This window comes from Antechinus flavipes, chromosome 6 (assembly GCF_016432865.1).
Source record: "Antechinus flavipes isolate AdamAnt ecotype Samford, QLD, Australia chromosome 6, AdamAnt_v2, whole genome shotgun sequence".
Lineage (NCBI taxonomy): Eukaryota > Metazoa > Chordata > Mammalia > Dasyuromorphia > Dasyuridae > Antechinus > Antechinus flavipes.
The window spans coordinates 213599059-213619681 of NC_067403.1; the positions used below are offsets into that span (position 1 = coordinate 213599059).

General features: G+C 38.7%; 1 protein-coding gene across 4 annotated transcripts in view; it reads left to right on the plus strand.

Moving 5' to 3' along the window:
• The window catches only part of TEAD1 (TEA domain transcription factor 1), a 302844-nt gene extending 289686 nt beyond the window's left edge, over positions 1-13158 (plus strand). For all 4 annotated transcript variants that reach the window (XM_051964254.1, XM_051964255.1, XM_051964257.1 and 1 more), the window contains 2 exons: positions 1913-2065; positions 4379-13158. In XM_051964254.1, the coding sequence (XP_051820214.1) occupies positions 1913-2065; positions 4379-4492 (267 nt within the window). In that variant the 3' untranslated portion in view covers positions 4493-13158. The remainder of the gene's footprint in view (positions 1-1912; positions 2066-4378) is intronic.
• Positions 13159-20623: the final 7465 nt, after the last annotated feature.

The following is a 20623-nucleotide window of genomic DNA, read 5'->3' on the forward strand; positions in this document are numbered from 1 at the left end:
GAATATGAGATAGTAAGTGATAACTACTAGGGAAAAGGTACAACCTAAATGCTATAAGAGTTTAGAGAAGGGAAAGATGATTTCTTCCTGGAGGAGGAGGAAGAGGAGATTGGAAGTCTTCTTAGAGAGGGGTGAAATTTGACCTAGGCCTTGATAGATAAGAAAAAGGCTTAACAGGCAGAAATGGTGCTAGGACAATCAAGAAGACAACAAAAATACAAAGGCAAGACATTGTAGAATTTCAGAAAAATTATCTTGATTGTAATGGCAGTTTCATATCAGAAAGGGCAGAATCATAGAGGAATCTAGTTCTGGTGACCTATATTTTCCAGGCAAAGAAGAATTCCTGATATAATCAGAGCACTGCTTATATCTCTCCTGAAAGCTCCCAATTCCCTTGGTTGGGGGTTTATAATATGCATGCATATCACATATAGATGATGACTGTTAGAATTTGTTGTTGTTTAGTCACTCACTCATATCCCAACTCTGATTCCATGGACCACAGCACACCAGACTTTTCTATCCTCCATTCTTTCTGTCTAAGCTTATGCTTGTTGCTTCCATTATAACCATCCATCTCATCCTCTTTCATCCCTTCTCCTTTTGCCTTCAATCTCAGCCAACATCAGGGTCTTTTCCAATGAATCCTATCCTCTTATTTTTTTTTTTTATGTTAAATCCAATATATGCACACATATTTATACAATTATCTTGCTGCACAAGAAAAATCAAATCAAGCAGGGGAAAAAAAATATGAGAAAGAAAACAAAATGCAAGCAAACAACAAAAAAAGAGTGAAAATGTTATATTGTGATCCACACTCAGTACCCATAGACCTCTCCTTGGGTGTAGATGGTTCTCTTTATCACAAGATCATTGGAATTGGCCTGAATCATCTCATTGCTGGAAAGAGTCACGCTCATCAGAATTGATCATCATATAGTCTTGTTGTTGCTATGTACAATGATCTCTTGGTTCTGCTCATTTCACTCAGCATCTGTTCATGTAAGTCTCTCTGGGTCTCTCTGGAATCATCCTGCTGGTCATTTCTTACAGAACAATAATAGTCTATAACATTCATGTAACATAACTTATTCAGCCATTTTCCAGCTGATGGGCATCCACTCAGTTTCCAGTTTCTGGCCACTACAAACAGGGCTGCCACAAACATTTTGGCACATACAGGTCCCTTTCCCTTCTTTAGTATCTCTTTGGGATATAAGCCCAGTAGAAACACTGCTGGATCAAAGGGTATGCACAGTTTGATAACTTTTGGGGCATAATTCCAGATTGCTCTCCAGAATCGTTGGATCCCTTCTCAATTCCACCAACAATGCATCAGTGTCCCAATTTTCCCACATCCCCTCCAACATTCGTCATTATCTTTTCCTGTCATCTTAGCCAATCTGACAGGTGTGAAGTAGTGCTGTCCTCTTATCATATAAGCTTCAGTATTTGTTCTTTTAATGAAGAGTCTGAATTAATTATATTAATAATAATTAATTATCAAAGTACTGATTGATCTGATCTCCTTGTTTATGGGTAAGTGAGGATCATCTGAGATACCTCAGGTACCACACAAAGTTGTTATGAGGGCTGAAGATAACATATATAAGCATGACAAACCTATATATAGATAAAGTTTCCTGTCTAAATACTGCTGGAGACCCTTTGTAGTGAGGTGTTCATTTGGAGTTAGTGCTGAGGGGGAATAAATGGCTATCTAGTACTTGAGGAAGAGCAATGTTTTGATGGCATTTACCTTTGATCCTTCCTACCACCATTCACCCATATACCCCCTCACACACACACATTCTTTCCTCTTATGAGGCAATGCAAAAATCAATCAGCTGTTGAATGCATTTTTAAATTTATGGAAATCTTTTTTTTTTTTTTCTTCTCCTCTCAGACGGAATACGCGAGGTTTGAGAATGGCCGATTTGTGTATAGAATAAACCGCTCTCCAATGTGTGAATATATGATCAACTTCATCCACAAGCTCAAGCATTTACCAGAGAAGTATATGATGAACAGTGTGTTGGAAAACTTTACAATTTTGTTGGTAAGGAGTTAACTTTTTTCCAGAGATATAGAATAATTTCTTTTATTCTTTCCCACTCCCTCCTGGTTTTTTTGGAAGAGAAAGGCCAAAGTTTATTCTATTAAATGGGGGAAATGAGGCTGCTACTGACTTCCCTGAGTTGTTTCTAAAAGAAGGTTTCAGAAGTCATTAAACAACAACAAAACAGCTTGTATTTACATAGCAATTTAATGTTTGCAACATTTACTTACATTATTCCACATAAATGTATAAATTTATATAAATTTCCCCATTTGATCTTTGGAGGTAGGTGCCATTTTTATTCCCATTTTGCAGAGGAAGAAACTGAATAGCTTAGGTAATTTGCCCAGTGTCACACAGCTAGGATCTGAGGCAGGTCTTCCTGACTCTGAGGACAGTGTTCTACCCACAAGCTTACTGTGATGAGGGGATGGTCATAAGTAGTTTTTGAAGCATTGGAGGGTCAGGCAAGACCATTGAGCCATATTCAATTTAGAAAGAAAGAAAAGAAGGAAGGAAGGAAAAGAAAGGAAGGAAGGAAGGAAGGAAAAGAAAGAAATGAAGGAAAAGAAAGAAAGAAAGGAAGGAAAAGAAAGAAAGAAAGGAAAAGAAAGGAAGGAAGAAAAGAAAGAAAGGAAGGAAGGAAAAGAAAGAAAGGAAGGAAGGAAGGAAAAGAAAGAAAGGATGGAAGGAAAAGAAAGAAAGGAAGGAAAGAAGGAAGGAAAAAAGAATCTTATAGACACAGAGTCTGATATTCAGTTGGTTCAAAAGACCAACTTCACAAATACAAGATGAGGAAGTCATGCCTGGGTGGCTGTTTTCCTCAAAAAGATCTAGAAATTTGGGTAGGTCGAACCTTTATTATGATAGACCAACCAAGAAAGAATATAAGAAGCCTTGAAAGTCAGAAGAGAGCAAAATTATAAAGGACTTTGAACACTGAGCAAGGTCTTTATATATGATCCTGGAGGTAATAGAAAGCTACTAGAATTTATTAAGTAGGACATGAGAGCTGTGCTTTAGATCCCAGCTTTTTAAATTGTGATTTACAATCCCATATGGACTCTCCTAACTGAATGTGATAAAATTATGATTTATTATCAGTAAATGTTTGATTTGTATCGTTATTTTATATATCTCTGTACCTGGAGTCATGGAAAAATTTCTTAGACAAAAAGTGAAAATTTCAAGAAGCTCTGCTTTAGATTGATCACTTTGGTGGGTGACTGGAGGAAGGATTGGAGTGGGGAAAGGAGGAAGACCCACCAGCAGCTATAGCAATTATCCAGGTGTGATGGGATGAGTGTCTACACCAAGGTTGGGGCAGTCAGAAGAAAGGGGGTGTATTTGAGAGATTCTATAAAAATGCTGACCTTGACATACCTTGACAACAACTTGGATATGGGGATGAGAGATGGTGAAGGGTCCAGGACATGAAACTGAGGGTCTAGAAGGATGTTTTTTCCTCTACAATAAGAAGGAAGGTAGGAGAAAGGTTTTGGACATATTGAGTTTAAATCATGTGTAGCTTGACTGAAACAACTGTAGTTTGACCTGAATTCAGAAGAAAAGATGTAGGGGGAAATTGAGAGTTCTCTCTAAGAATAAGGATTGGATTTGACCCCAAACATCAGACTTAGCTAGGAGAAATGGGTAGAAATTATGGAGAGATTCAGATTTGATGTAAATAGTAATATCTCGCGATTAGATCTACTTCATAGAGTGTGATATGCTGGTTATCTCTTCACTGGGATACCCTGGACTGGAGTATTCTCAACCTTGGATCCATGAAATTAATCTTTTAAAAAAAAAAAAAAGGATAATTATTTCTGTGTAATTTGTTGCTTTGTAATCCTATGTATTTCATTTTAAGCACTTAAAAGCATAAGTCTGAGAAGGAATTCAGAAATTTCACCAAACTAAAGTGGGGAGCCATGACTCACAAAAGATGGAATGATTTAGAGGGAGTTCTACTTGGCTAGGTTTGGATCAGACAGGAAGGACTCTTCCAATTCTGAGATTTTGTGTTCCCTATAACCATGTCTTTAGAGTGCCAGGACAGCAGCACTACAGATGGGCCCATCATCAGGACAAAATCCTTTTGTCATAGTTCAGGTAGCTTACCTGAAACATCTCCTAAAGTTTCAGCCAAACCCTTCTCTTAGAGCAGATTATGTGGCCATTGGCCAGAGCTTACATATATTTATTTTAAAATGATTGATGGTTGTCATAGCACTGGGTGAATGGCATTTGAACTGTCGGATGCCCCTGTCACCAGCCCTCCTAACTATTTGTGTGATCTGTCTCTTACAGGTGGTAACGAACAGGGATACACAAGAAACCCTCCTCTGCATGGCCTGTGTATTTGAAGTGTCAAATAGTGAGCATGGAGCACAGCATCATATTTACAGGCTTGTAAAGGACTGAGCACGGTTATTTATATATACATATACACACACATACACACACACGTCATCATGAAACTACAGACTGTAAACCTCAGTACTAAGTGGCCGGGCCCCTGGCCCAGGGAAGCCCCCACGGTTTTCTAAATCCTGTCAGAGTCATTTTTCATGTGTTCATATATCATTGTAGCTGTGAAATTCTGGTACAGTTGTTAAAAAAAAAATTCTTTCTAAAATGATGTGTTCTTCAGATTTGTAACCCACAGTTCTTTGGGAAAGATGACACTTAAAAAGCTGAGGTCTCTGTCTGGGAGACTTGTTTTTAATTGTGGTAAAAAATGTAAGACAGAAGCATTTGCCATGGGAAATTTACAGCATTTATACAAATGTATTTAGTTTTTTTTTTTCCAACATAAAATACTTGTTTTAAGATGCAAGTAAAATTAAAAGTGAAACTTTAAGTATAAATGTAAAGAGTACACAAAGTGAAGAAACTTTAGAATATCTTTGTAACTAATTAGGGTGAAACGAATGTAATTCACTAAATTATTTTTTAAACGAAACCTTTTTTTTTCCTTTTTGAAACCAAATGTTACAATGTAGCCTTAAGAAATGCTTGGTAGGAAGACCCTAATGAGGCAAAATTGTATTTTTTTCCTCACCATTTAAAACTAATTCTCTAATCCATTAAACATCTGAACAGGTATTGCAAAGAAAGAAAATGTCATCCCTTATACATAACATATAGAGTGTATTTAAAAATATAAAAATTGTATTGTACTAATATGAAGATTTGATTATTTAATGAAAAAGATGGCTTGTTTTGCAATAAGTAGGTAAATACTGAAATTTTAAACTTACATTGTAGTTGTGTGTGCAGTTATATTTTATATGGACAACTAAATTTTCTATTAATTTGAGTTGAATTTGAAACACTGAAATTATTAGTAACAAAATAAGAGTTTTTTAAAAAAAAATTGGCATGAATACTGCACTGTTAGCTGCAAGGTAGAGAGAGGACTGTGGTGGGAAAAAGATTTCATAGACCAAATTCCAAAAGGCTCATCTGCTTTAGTATCGCTGCCACCCAGAACATCACAGACCCACCTGAGCTTTTTTAACAGATCCACATTCATTTGAATATCTAAAGTCCTTGAATGGACAAGCAAGAGGCGTTTTCTGAACATCTCTTCAAGCTCTTCAATTCTGTGTGTTGACTAACTCCCTCAAGGTTTGGGCATGCCATTTGTCACTAACTTGGGTGTATTTGTTCATGCTCATTCTTTTGAAACAAGCTTATTTGAGGGTTCTTTATTTCCCTCTTCAAATGCTCAGATACATTCAGCAGTTAGAGTTGGTAGGGAGAGTGAGGACTTCACTTGGATTCTTTCTATTCTGATACTATATATTTCATTAAAAGACCCAGATTATAAAGCATGGTGCTCCTTCCTTCCATCCTCCCACTTCCTTTTTTTCCTCCTTTCTTCCTTTTCTTTCCTCTCTCCCTTCCTTCCTTTAGTCCCTTCCTTTCATTTTTTTCTCTTCCTCCATTCCTTCCATCTTCTCTTCCATCATTCTTTCTTTGTTTCTTGCTTCCTTCCTTCCCTCTTCCTCCCCCTCCTTCCATCCTTTTTTACTTTCTCTATTCATCTCTCCTTCCATTCCCTCCTTCCTTCCTTCCCTCCCTTTCTCCCTTCCTCACTCCCTCCTTCTCTGTCTCTCTTCCCTCTCCTTCCTTTTCCTCTGTCTCTCCTTTCCTTTCTTCTTTCTTCCTCTCTTCCTTCCTTCTCTCCCTCCCTTCCTTTCTCACTCCCTCCATTCCTTCCTTTTTTTCTTTCCTTGTTTTTTCTTCCTTCCATGTTTACTGAATGCCAGTTTTCCACCACTTATTGTCACCCAAATAAAACTGCTTCACAGCTACAGGATACAATCTCTTACCCAAACCTGCCATAAGAGACAGATTGAGAGGTAGAAGAGACCTTAGTCATCTTCTGCCCCAAATCTTTCCTTTTACAAATGAAGAACCTGAGACCCAGAAAGACTAAAAGCCTGTCCTGACATCAATCAGCTAGTATGTAGCAGAGTCAAGATTTGAACTCAGGTCTCTTTTCCTAGCACATCATACATTTCATCAAAATGTGTGCATTTGGTCCCTGGGAAGACAAGATGGAATTTGGCATATAGTGCTGAACTGTGGGGGCTCCTGTGTGAACTGCAGTCCTTTACAGAGCTTGTAACTCAGTTTAGGCCAGATCCAGATGTTGTCCTTACTCCTATTCCCAGGGCCCATTTGGCCCATTCACAGCTGCTCACAGGTGGCCATTTATTTTAAGGCTGTGTGTGTCTTTTTGGATTACATCTTCTTAGCCTGTGACTGAGTAGCTGCTCCCAAAATAAAGTATGTCACAAGTCTTTGTGCAACTTTAAGCTTTAATAACTTGAAAGTGAATCAAGACTTTTGGTATCTTGCCCACCTTTTCCCATGGTGGTCCCATTGCCCTCTCAAGCAGTTATGCCTGAAGGGAGCCATATGCGATTTGTGTGGCCCACAAACAGGAAGGATATTTCAATCTGTTTTTCAAAGCTTGTACACACATATACGCACCCACACACACAACCCCACTGAGATTTAGAAATTTCTCATGTAGTGGTACTAAATAGAGGGAATTAAAAAAAAAAAAAAAAAAAAACTAACAAACAGCCAAACAAACCACTCCTTGGTATCCCAAACCTCTCCTGCCAGATTCAAAGCTCCCTAGTCACAGTTATTTACATGCAGTCATCTCCTTCTCAACATAATTGTATGATAAATTGCTTAGGTGGTTTTTGACATGGATTCCATTTCTGTGGAATCTTCTTCTGCCCTTAAACCTTTGTTTGGAGCTTTGCTCTTATCAGTGAGTGGATTTGGGATTGCTTTTTGATTAAAAACACTGATAATTCTTATCCCATTTAAAATTTTGGGTGTTTCTTTCCCCTTAATCCTTTATTTTTCAAAAGCTAAAGCTTTCTCTCATCCTGTACTTCTTAATAGTAAGGCTTAGACCTTTTGGATGTGCTGTGGCTCCTTTCAGTAGCAGCTTTTGTGTCTCTTCCATCTCTTCCTAGCAATCCATCCTCCCCTAAATCTGCTTGGAGGGAACTACAGAATTTTATCTGAGGCCCTCTTGCAAATTCTCCTTGATTGTCTCTTCCAAGTGCAGGGGTCCTCAAACTACAGCCCATGGGCCAGATGCAGCAGCTGAGGACGTTTATCCCCCTCACCCAGGGTTATGAAGTTTCTTTATTTAAAGGCCCACAAGACAAAGTTTTTGTTTTTACTATAGTCCGACCTTCCAACAGTCTGAGCGACAGTGAACTGGCCCCCTATTTAAAAAGTTTAAGGACTCCTGCTCTACAATATTCTGGTTGTAGAACTAAAAACCTCCAGGAATGAGACTCAAGTGATAACTAGTTCTCCTAAATTTTGGTCCTCTCTATCTATTTTCAGGGCCTTTCCATGCCAATTTTCACCAGGGAATGTGGGGCCTCTCCTTCTGTTTTCTGAAGTGAAATATAATGACAAAAGGGCACTAAGTTGGACAGTGTAACTCCATTCCTCTTTGCTTTCCTGAAAGACCCAGAATAAAAACCAGGGACTGCTTTGGAGATTGTCTTAAACAGAATGTCTAATAAAGCTCTAATAAAACTTTCTGGGCCAATGTTTCCCATCCCATATTAGACTGATTGGTCTCATGGGAATAGTGATGGGGACCTGGAAAGAAAGAAATAGGAGTTTTAAGTCCCAGAATGCAGAAAGCAGGACACTTAGCAGATCTGCTTAAGTTTATGTATTTTGTGAATTAAAAGCCTTTAGTAATGTTTTCTTGCTTGTATTTTGAAAACAATGATTTGGCCTAAGTCACCATTTTACAAAAAAAAAAAAAAAAAATAAGGACTTGCCTATTAGAGCTGGGACTATGGTATGCAGATCCCCTTCTGGCCCAGTAGCCTTGTGCCCAAACTATGATCTCAAATCTTCTGAGCTCATATTGGTCTGATCAGCCTCAGTTGTAGGCACTGTACTTTGACTCCAACATAGTGATGTCATTTTGGTTCTCTTCAAGCACAAAGGACAATAGCCAACAAAAGTTGCCAAATCCTGGCTTCAGGGCTGCCATAGCAGAGGTAGAAAAGAAATAAGGATTAGAAATCTATAGCTATTCAAACTGGAGAAACCATCTCATCCAACCCATTTTATAGATGAGGAAACTGAGGAACCAGGTAGAGATTCAATTCCTATTCCAGTCTTTCCTGGAACAACTTCTTTACTCATCATCTTCTTGCTCCCCTTAAGTCCTGTTCCCTTCCTAATAGAAATGATGAATGCTTGGGCTTCCCATCATCCACGCTCATTTTGAGTCTTTTCTCTTTATCATCGCTTTCCACCGATTCCTCAGAGCTTTCGTTCCTAGCACCTTTTTGCTGAATTTTCTATGGAGTCTTGCCAAGGATTCACTTCCCAGACTATCTCATTAGTATTCGTATAGACATTCCAGGGGAAATGTTTTTTGTTTGTTTGTTTTGTTTTGTTTTTTGACCCTGGAAAATTTAGATTACAGGGGCCAGATGCAGCAGCTGAGGACGTTTAACCCCCTTACCCAAGGCTATGAAGTTTCTTTATTAAAGGCCCACAAAGCAAAGTTTTTGTTTTTACTATAGTCCGGCCCTCCAACAGTCTGAGGGACAGTGAACTGGCCCCCTATTTAAAAAGTTTGAGGACCCCTGATTTAGAATGAAGAACATTGACTGGGAAAGAGATCATCCAGAGTTTGAGAGAGAATGAATGGGGTGAGGAGGGAATCAGCTGAGATCTTGGAAAAGGGACAGACTCACTATTTTATAGAAATCTAGAATAAACTATTTTATAGAAATAACACCAATTTAATAGAAATAACATTTCTAAGACACAGCTCTATCTGAATATCATTTTCTGCCTGCTGGCTAAGAATCCTGTCTTATAGTCATATCATTGATATGCACATAGTAAAGCTGATGAGCCTTTTAGTTAGCATTGTGTATGGTTCACCTTCCACCATAGGTACCTGTAGACACCTTTCTGATGCTGACCATCCCATCAGCAAGAGCACAGCACCCCGAGAGCCCAGAGGTCACCCTCTATTCTAAAACTACTTTTTAAAAGCCAAGTCTTCTTTAGGACTCCAATACAATAAGTGGCTGTAGCTGTTTTTTTGTTTTGTTTTGTTTTGTTTTGTTTTTTCCCCTAGGACAGTCAACAATTTGAATTGTATAACGATATATCAGTCCATTTACAAACCAGGTACAGTTTTCTATGCTCCGGTACTGCATCCTTCCTGATGTCAGGTTTTTCCAAGCTTGTGCATCAGTGTTGTCCGTGTGTCATTTTAGGAGGAAGTGTTTGCTTTGCTTTTTCTTCACCCTTTTTCAATACGTGGCTAAACCCTGCACACGTTCATTCTGAAAAGCCTTAAATCCTTGGGATGTTCAACGTGGGGTGTGTGGTACAAAAGGCTGCCTGAAAACTGTGAGCCCTTTTGTAAGCTGGAAGCATTTCTCTTGTAACTGTTACTTTTCTAGGAACTTTTTAATTCCGAGCCGCCAAAGCATTCCAGTATGCAGTGCCTTAGTGTTCTCTTAGACGTACTTGCCACCAGCCTTTTCTTAGAGACATTTCTCGACCTGATTTTTACAAATTGGCTCCATTCACAAAACAAATGAACAACAACAACAACAAAAAAAAAATGAGCACCTGTTTTCTTTGTTTCCACAGGAAACTTTCCTGACTACTTGGTCTAAAACATGAAATTATATCCAAGTCAATCCCATCATTACACTCTTAAATGTATATACCAAAATGAAAGGTTACAACTTCATAGTTTTCCGTGAAAAGTACTTATGATGCTGCCTTTTAAATTTCACGACCAAATACTTAACTATTTTTGAATTTTCACTCTAGCATGAAAGTGCCTTTGGTTTGCCGTTCCAGCTTAGAAAAGTGCTGCCATAATGATGATAATTTGTAGAGAGACCAAAAATATTTAGAGATCACCGTAATGCCTTTGGTTTATTGGAATGAGGGGGAAAAAAACACAAAACTCTAGGCCTCCATTTACAAGAGAGCACTGCGTATGGTAACCTTGCCACCAGTCATTGGATAGTCCCGTCCACAACTTTCTATTTTCCACCACTGTTTTACAGCCGTGAAAGATCAGTCACTGGGATGTTAATGGATCCAGATTACCCATGTACTCCCTTTTCAGCTCCTTGCCCAGTCTTGTGTCTGTGGAGCACGCTAGCCACAGAAATCATTTGTCAGTGGACAGATGTTACAACTTTGGGTTCATTCGATCTCCTTTCTGTTGAACATTTCAGTTCCTGTGAAGGCTTTCCTTTTTATTCTAGTTCTAGTGTGCACTATTTTGTTTACAAAGTTAGACTCTTTGGAAATTTGGAAGCACCAGACCGAGAGAAAAGTACCGAACCAAAGTGAATTAGGGTAAATTAAATCCAAACCAGCTTTTTAAAGCCTGGAAATGTTGATTCTTGAGTGTGATGTCTGAATGTGCTTTGAAAAATCTCCCAAAGAGCACCAGTCACAACTCAGCATTTTCAAGAAATGTTTCAGTCCCAAGGAAGGCAACTCCTTAAAGTCATTGTCTGCTTTTGTCACCTTTTGAGATCTGGGCCATACATTATAAAGAAAATGAACGTGAGGGGTTGGGCTAGGGGACCAGGGAAAAACACCAGCCCAACCAAAATCTGGAAGAGAGGTATTTTTATTATAAACACAGTTTTATAGTCGCTTGATAAACTTTTGACATTATGTTGTCTGCTCCTGCGTGGTGTCTATCATAAGAATACTCTTTCTAAATTTGAAATTTTATTTTATTTCACTTGATTTCTGTGCCTCTCTTTCCTCACTCTCCCTCTAATCCTTATGCTATGAAGATTTACAAATGAAAATAAACCTATCTGGAATGCCACTAAAATTCAGCCATTTCTATTCAAACACTACACAAGTTAGTTAGCTACTTGAATTTTCAAACCATGGATCTTGGTACTGCACCCTGCCTTGAAAAAAAAAAATGAAGCTCTAATAATACTTGTTTCTCCTCTCTTCCCCTCCCCTCTTTTTTTTTCCTAGCTTAGTTTCATTTGGCAATAGTTTTTAGCCTTTTTAAACCCATTGCCTATATCTTTCAAAGTGAAACTTGTTTGATTAAAGTTTAATGCCAGTAGGCAGCTAGCAGAAGTCAACCCACCATGAGAAGAGTTGAAATGCTTGTATTTATTTTCTTTTCCTAACTCTTTGAAAGTAATTGGTTTTCTTACTCCCTATGAAGTTGTTTTTTTTTTTTTTTTTTTTTTTTTTGGAGTCTCTATACTCTGAAGTGTTCTGATTTTTTTTTTTGAAATGATGTTTAATCTCTCTGTTGTTCCTTATCAATCATTATAGATTCCAGTTTCAGACCTTTCTCAGGTTGACCTTTTTTTGTCTGCCTTTGATTATAAGATTGTGCATTCTTTCTTTTTCTTCCTTCTTCTTTGTTCTTCTTTCTCCTCCTCCTTTTTTCTTTTTTTTCTTCATTCTCCTTCTTCAGGAAAGGAAGTTTTTAGTATTCAAATGCAAGCCAATTGGAAGTCAGTCTCAGACTTTTCCAGTTTCATATTTGTAATCTTCATTGTGTCAGTTAGCTATTGAAAGCCCTTGGTTGACAAATGATGTTTTTCCCTGTTACCTCCTTAAAAGACACATTTTTTGGTGAGCCTTATTACTTCAGGCTCATGACCGCAGACAAACAAACAAACAAATAAATAAAATAAAATAAAATACAGTACGTGCCTGAAAAATGACAGAAGAATTTTATAACAGTTGAAAAAAAAAAACCTGAATAGCCTTTAATTCTTTACTATCCGTACATTTTACGTAAACCCGTTTTGCCATGTACATCTGTTCACGTTGTAAATGACTTAATGGAATTCTCACTTTATGTTTATTCGTGTAATGTGTATAAAAATGGGTTTGTGACTTAAGCATATTCATATATGGTCAGTGGTTACTTTATGATTGTACTGCTGCTGGTGACTTGATGTGGAAACTGCCTTTTGATAAAGCATTTCCTTTTTGTTAGATTGGGTGGGTGGGGACCCTGTTGGGGGAGGGAGGGAAGGAGGGCAAAGAAAATCTCACATTTCTTTAACCTAATTGCAGAAATTTCCAAAAGAAGTTCACTTCAATCTCTTGGCAGTACAGTATTCTTGTATTTGTTATTGTCTGTGTGTAGGTACTGGTACCTTTTTTGTTTCAAAATGTTTTTAAGTGTTGGCTTTAAAGTGAATTTATCTTTAGTATGATAGTAATATGAAAATTATAGGGTTTGTGTGCAGAGAATTTTTTTATAAAGTGCTTTGTAAAAAAAAAAAAAATGTATTCTAGCTTTCGCGGTACATGTGTGATAACTTTAATATCCATGCCAGTTAAGTGCAATTATTTCATCACTCTAAAAATGCTATTTTTGTGTCAGTTACTGCAGGTGTTTTCATGTCTTTGCAAAGTGACACATTTTGATGCCTTCTTGAGGAAGTGGTAGACTTTTTGTAGCTTTCTAGAAACTTTGTATTCATACCGTATCGATTGAAAATAAAGAAAATCAAAGTGTGGGTCAACTTTTTCATCTGCAAAAAACACTGAGTTGTTGCAAACAAGTGCTGAAAATCTGGGCGGTGGGAGAGGGGCAATGGGGCTGACAGATGCATTAAAGGGCAGGGGTTTCCATCCCTTCAGGACAGAAAGAATGGGTACCATCTTTATGACACAAGGGTTAAAAGGGTTCTTTCAGTTGAACTTTGCCCAGGACATTTAAATGACCTCTACACTAAACAGATATATACCTTCTGGTTTCATTCAATGTGTTTCATTCAATATAGTTCCAATGTATTAGAACACATCCAGTCCCTGTCATGCACATTTTCTTCTCTGCCTTGGTTGCTGTTCAAGATTATGGGAAGCCAGTGCCTCTTAATGAGAGACCCAAAGCAAATCCATCTGAATCACCGTGGGAACATTTTTAAAAACTTGAAGTTTTATTCTGAGATAGATGGCATTTTGAATTGGGCAAAAAAAAAAAAATGTTTCTTCGTTTGGAGTGCTGAAAAATACAGTCAGTCTTGGGCAATTTGTAGATGGGATCATAGAATCTCCGATTTGAAAGGGATTTTCTGGTCCTTTGGCCATCTAGTCGAATCTCTCTTTGAAGAAGAAAGATCCTCAGCCAAGATAGGGAGTAAAACTAGTCATCCTGTTGCTAGGAGACCCTCAGTTGGATGCAAGAAGGACATCCTTTGGTACTTTGAAAGTTAACAGGTAAATACATATACCGTGTAAGAAGCTGCCCAAGGTTATTGGAACAAGCCTGTTGTAGTTAGCTGTATAGAGAATCTAAGCTTGAATATTAGTATTGTAGGAAAAAATTAATGCTCTACTCTGTATTGTAGGGAAAAACTGACCAATAACAATTGTATTAATTATTCTAATCCAAGCCTGTTTCAATTTAGAAGGAAAGTGGCCACACTAGCAGATCCTCTCATTCTCTTGACCGTCTTTCTCCATAAATTATTTTGGAGTCCCAGTTTATAGGATTCTAGACTAAGCAAGGGCTCAGAATTCAGGGAGTAGTTCAATTCATTGAACAAAACAAAACAAAAAAAATCACTCAACTTTCTCCTCCACATAATCATTTTCCTAAAACTATTTTTCTTGAACAATGGATTTTCCTTCTTAGCTGACCAGTACTGCCCCAAAGTCCATACACTGAAATCATCAAAGAGACTTCTTCCTTCTGTTAGGTGAATCATTGTACTGATCCCATCAAGGTGAATCAATCAAAAGTCCTAGTCACTGACTTAAGGGGCAGAGTCTTTCCTGGACTGATGGAAAGAGGGAAACAGATCTTGTTACAGAATTAAGAGAGACAGTTGATATGTATTTTTCTTTCAAATTTGGTCATAAGCTTCTAACTAGTATAATTTTCAAAATGCTTTCTTAATTTTGCTAGGGGGAGGGTTTGCTTCTCCAAATGTATGCAATCTTCACACACACAAGCATTCTTCTTCTATAATCTCTGTTCTCATGATATGCTATTTTGACCTAGAAAGGTCAATAAATCAGGGCTAACTGTTGACTATAGAGTTCAACAGAAGGTAGCATTATCTTTGTAAAATTCCCTAGAAGATCCAAGAGGTCCTGTTAGAAGAAAAACTAAGACCTAAGAAGTAATAAACTGCCTAGGATCATACAACTATTAAGTGTCCAAGGAGTGATTTAAATTCAGATTTTCCTGAATCCACATCTGGTGGTCTATTTATTGTGCTTTGAACTCTAAAAGCAAGATTATGATTGTTCACAAGTTCACAGGTAAGTAGGATATAATTAATAGGAGTAATACAAATCAGATGCCAAAGGATAGATAAGAAAGTTAGGGAATCTGGAAAGATTTCTTGGAGGAGATAGCATTTGAACTGGGCCTTGAAGTGTGGATTGGCAGCCAGGGACTGAATTTTAAGGGTGGTCAATGGCACAGCAGTTCCAAGGTGAGAGCCTGAGCAAAGGAAGAGGAGGAAAGCCTGTGAAGATTTATAGTAATGGCTCCCATTTCTATCATCATTCATCCATTTTCTCATCAGATCTTTACTGCAACCCTGTGATGGAAAGTACAAATGTTATTGTTCCATTTTCCAGACGTGGAAACCTAGTCTCAGAGACATTAAGCGATTTATCCAAGATCACACAGCTTGTAAGCAAGAGACCCACAAATCAAATCTATGGCTTAGAGTTCCAGGTTTATGCAACTCTATTGTACTCCACCACCTTCTCTTAGCCCCTTAGACTTTGTACCAACTAAAGTGTGAACGGGTATAAGTCATACCAATTTTTAAGGCTCTGGTCTTAGTATCCTTATGAAGAAGATGGAGAGATGTGGATAGAAGAGTTAGTTAAATGGATCCAAAGACCATATTTCAAAAGTGGTGATTTAAATAGCTGAGAATCCACATCAAGAAAGATCTCTAGTGGAAAGTGCTGCAGAAATTGAGCGAGATCAGTGAGAAAAAGTACTTTGCAAATGTGTTAAGTAGATGCCAGCTAACAGTAGCAGCAAAACTTAATTGTAATAAAAGTATTAATATAGTTTTATGGTTTATAAAGTGCTTTACATAAGCTATCTTATTTGGATCAGTGTCTATCTTAGTCACAACATTATATCAGTGGTGTGCCAAATTTGCAGATGATAGGAGAACTAGAGGGTTTGATAATACAATGGATGACTTCGTAGGGATGCAAAAAGATCATGAATGATACTCTAGTATCTGATCAAGATGCATTTAATGGAGGTAAATATAAAGTCTTACACTTGGGTTTAAAGGATTACTGGCACAAGATACAGAGAAACTCCCTGAATCAGCACCCAAAATGCTGGCCTGGAAAGACAGATGCTGGTTCACATTCACCAGTGGGAGAGGAAAAGTAGGATCAGTGGCCAGATACTGTAGAGCCTGGGCTCCTCAGCTCTGTAGAGTAAGGACTCTTACTCAAAATTGCTCTTCATCAATCTCCAATGCCCTGTTGGGCACAGAGTTGCACTCAAGGGAGATCTGGACATTCGAATACTTCAACTGTGCTCTTCCCCTAATTTGCCCACATCTGGAGGATTGTGCCTAGGAAGGACTTTCTGGGGTTCAATCCAGAAGAGGAGGAAGAATAATGGCAACCACATCATAGAATCAGAAGTTTAAAGTTGGAAAGGACTTTGATCACCTCATCCCACCTTTTCATTTTACAAACGAGAGGATGGAGGCCCAGAAAAATTAATTAAAGTCTTGCCAAGTCAGAAAGGTAGGAGAATTTGAGCTGACACTTGAATTCAGATCAGAACACTTCCCACTGGCAATCCTGATATCAAGAAAGCTGGATTTGTTGTCTTTAAACATCTGGCCAGCTGTCATGCAGGGGAAGGGTTAGGTTTGTTCCATCTGAATCCAGAAGATCCAAAACTAGGAGTGATACTTAGAAATGAGAGGGAAGCAGGATTTTGGCTCGCTGTGGGAAGAACTTCCTAAACAATAGAGCTGCCCAACAATGGAACACGTGCCTCCTGAGATAGTGAGTTACCCGTCATCAAAGTCCTCCCCTCAAGACAGAGGTACCCCTTGTCAGGAATATTACAGGGGGCTTTCTTGTACTACCTAGCCTGTACAGGAGCCTGTAATTCAGAGGAGCTCTAAGCACACAAGTATAAACCATTAATTTGAGTTTACATTTGCTTTTTAGGATTCCTGGAAGTTAGAGAAAGTGCCCTTGAGTAAGCTATAGTCATCCTCCAGCAAATTAGATGTGGATGGTTAAATACATCAATGTTTCTGCAGTTCAGGCAGTTCCCTGCTGCCCTTTTACTTCCCCCATAGTTGGACTTCTCAGTTTCAGAAAGAATGGCCAGTAGAAAGAACCAGTGTTACCCCTGTCTCCCAGCCCAGGGCCTGAAAAGCCCTAGGGGCCTTCTGTCTTTGATTAGAAGGTCAAAGATCAGTACATCCCCAGATCCTCAGGGATAAACCAGGTTTAGAAGACAAAGGAGGATTTGGGGGGAGGTTGGGTACAAAAGAATCCTGGGCCTCTCCTGGGATGCTCACTCTTTCAGAACTGAGAGACTTAAGAAGGATAGTCAGATATGTAGGAGAAGGGCAAATATCTGCTGTGGGCCTTCCACGGGATCCTGATGAATCATATGTCAAAAGTCTTAATGCAGTTTTAAACTTAGAAGCTTACTAGCTTAACTGCACTAAAACTTTTGGGATACCCCATATCAAAAGCAAGAAAGAGATTCCAAAATATTACAAGCCTATTCAGTTTACAAAACCACACATTTACAACTGGAAAGAACTGGAGGTAACCCACCTAGCCTGATCCCCTCATTTTATGAATTTACCCCTAGAGAGAGGAAGTGACATTTAGAATCACACAACTAGTTAGTCGCAAACTGGATTTGATTTTCAAGTCATGGAATTATAGATTCTAAATTGAAAGGGAGTTAGAAGTTGATTAATTTTATCCTTAATTTTATAGATTAGGAAACTGAGGCACAGAAAAAAAAAAATGAAATGACATTTAAAGTCTCACAGTAGACAGAGACAGCATTAGAACTCAAGTTCTAACTCCAAATCACAGGCTTTTTTTTTTTTTTTTTTAACTGTACCATATGGAGTTAAAGACAAAATCAACCACTGGCTTAATTTGGAATGACTCCCAAAATTCTCTGACTCCAAATCACAGGTTCTTTTTATTGTACCATATGGAGGTAAGGACAAGACCAAGCACCACCTTAATTTGAAATGACTCCCAAACTCCTCAGTGATCCTAAACCACAATTTGGGGAAACTAAGACAACACTGGGCCACGATGGACTCAGATAAGAGGCAGACCTTTAAAAGTTGCTTCACTTCCAGACATAGGAAATACTTGGTCCAAAGTTAACCCAGAGCACCCACTGGCTGAACTGACACTGGAATCCTATGCAGGTAGTAAGAGGGAACCCTATGTCCTGGGACATCTGGGAAATGATTCTCCAGAAAGCATGTGCCCCAACCTTTCCGCATGCCGCTCTCTCTGCAGGCTGTGGGGGGTGTAGTGTGAGCATGACATCTAGTGGGACTAACAGGAAGGGTGGGATAGTGCTTTAGTCCAGATTGCAGTCAAGGTGTAGCAAGAATTTTTTTTTTCTGCCCAGGGGATTAAGAGACTGGGGTAATAACCTGAAAAGCATAGCAAATGAGTATTTTAGTTGTGTGGAGACAACGAATCTAGAGGGCGGGGTGGGGGATATTGTAATAGGTAGTTTACCGGAGAGTGGGTCACTAGAGAGTGGAGAGTTCATCTGGCAACTTCCTATTTTAACTAATGATTCAAAGCTTCAGTGTTTCTACTATTGCCAAAAGAATTTTAGTGCTCTCGAAGAGCTCTAACATTAGGTTCTCTGAGGCAAAGCCCTGGTCACTCCTTCCTAGTTATAGCTCTGAGTTATGGGGCAATTTGTGTGCTTTGTGGTTTTAAGATGAAGTTATCTGGTCTCTAGTATCACTTCTGCTATTAAGGATGAGGTCTTAGACAAATCATTTCTCTCTACAATCAAACACAAATTTCTCTGGCCTTCAAAGCTCAACCAGATACTAACCTACTTTTCCAATTTATTGCACATTACTCTTCTTCTTTTTTTTTTTTTTTACTGAAGCTTTTTATTTACAAAGCATATGCATGAGTAATTTTTCCAACATTGACCCTTGCAAAACCTTTTGTTCCAAATTTTCCCCTCCTCCCCACCTCCTCCCTTAGTTGGCAGGTAGACCAATACATGTTAAATATGTTGAAATACATGTTAAATTCAATATATGCATACATATTTCTTGTGCAAGAAAAATCAGATCCAGAAGGAAGAAAAAGAAAAACTGAGAAAGAAAACAATGCAAGCAAATTACAAGAGAAAGAGTGAGAATGCTATGTTGTGTTCCATACTGAGTTCCCATGGTTCTCTCTCTGGTAGATGTGCAGATGCTTGCACAATTGGAACTGGTTTGAATCATCTCAATATTGAAGAGAGCCACAACCATCAGAATGAACATTACTCTCCTTTGTACACTTTATACGCTTTATGATCCAGTCAAATTGGAGTTGGAATCAGGAAGATCTGAATTCAAATCCTACTTTCGGCATTTATTAGCTGTGTGACCCTGAGCAAGGCTCTTAATCTCTATTAGCCTCAGTTTCCTCATCTATAAAATGGGGACAATAATAATAGTGCCTGAAGATCAAATGGGATGACAGATGTCAAGATCTTTGTAAACCTTACAATGTTATATAAATAAACAGTATTATTATTCTTCACCTACTGCAAGTTGTTTTCAAATTGAATTGTTTTTGACTATTCCTTGCACAGGATGTGCTTTCACCTCTAAAAATTCACCTATGAATCCATGCAGGACAGCTTCTATGGTAAAAATGTAGTCCCCATCTCCACCTTGCAGAAATCTTTTGGGACACAGCATGGTGCCATAGAGAGAGGATGGGATTTGGAGCAGGAAGACCGAGGGCCAAATCCTGGCAAATGGGTGCCAGCCTTGGCTGGGCAAATCACTTACCCTCATTGAGACTCAATTTCCCCATCTGCAAAAGAAGAGGGTGTGTGATCACAGTCCTTAACATCCCATGCAGCTTTCAATCTATCATCCTCGCATTTTCCTTCAATGTTCCATTGGGCAATCACCTTCCATGCAACCTTGTCCCACGCTTTCAGTTAAAAGTATTTTCTTCTCAAATATTTCCACCTTTCTAGTCCTCTTCCCATGTATTCTGTACCTCCTCCCATGATGCTGTGCATAGACTTGAAGTCAGTAATACCTGCCTCGGTTCTTACTAACTGTGTGCCCTGAACCTCAATTTCCTCATCTGAAAAAGGGGGGTTGGACTCCAAAAGAACAATGGTGCCTTAGAATCCCAAATTCTATAACCCTATGATCCTTTACATTCTATTTCACATTATACTTTCTATGTTAAATCCATTCTCTCCAAATTAAACCCTCTGAAGGCAGGGACTGCCATTTTTATCTTTCTGTTCTCGGCACCAGGGACAGCCCCTACACAAGGCAGTGGTTAAACAATTGAAGGTTGAATTCCATGAAATGAATGCTTATGGTCCAGAGGTTATTCCTGCTCATCCCTTCACCCTGGGAGAATTAACTCAGATTTGGAACAGGGCTGTCCAATTAGGGGATGGGTGAGGGAGAAAAACTCGATTCAAATCACTATTAGGTAGCCAAGCTCCAGAGCTTCTGTAAAGAGAGTGACTGGAATCTCTGCTTCTAGACCCAAACTCTCTTCTCAGGTCCCCACACCCCAATATATTCAAAAGACCATAGATTTCAAGCTGGAAGAGGCTTTAGGGCAATCCAGCCCGATCCCTGGTTTAATAGATGAACAGAGTCTCACAGAAGTTAAGTGATATGTTTACAGTAAGCAGAAGGATTCAAATCCAGTCCATGGATGCTTGTTCCCCTTTCTTTCCAATACTTGTGTTGTATCCTATCCTCC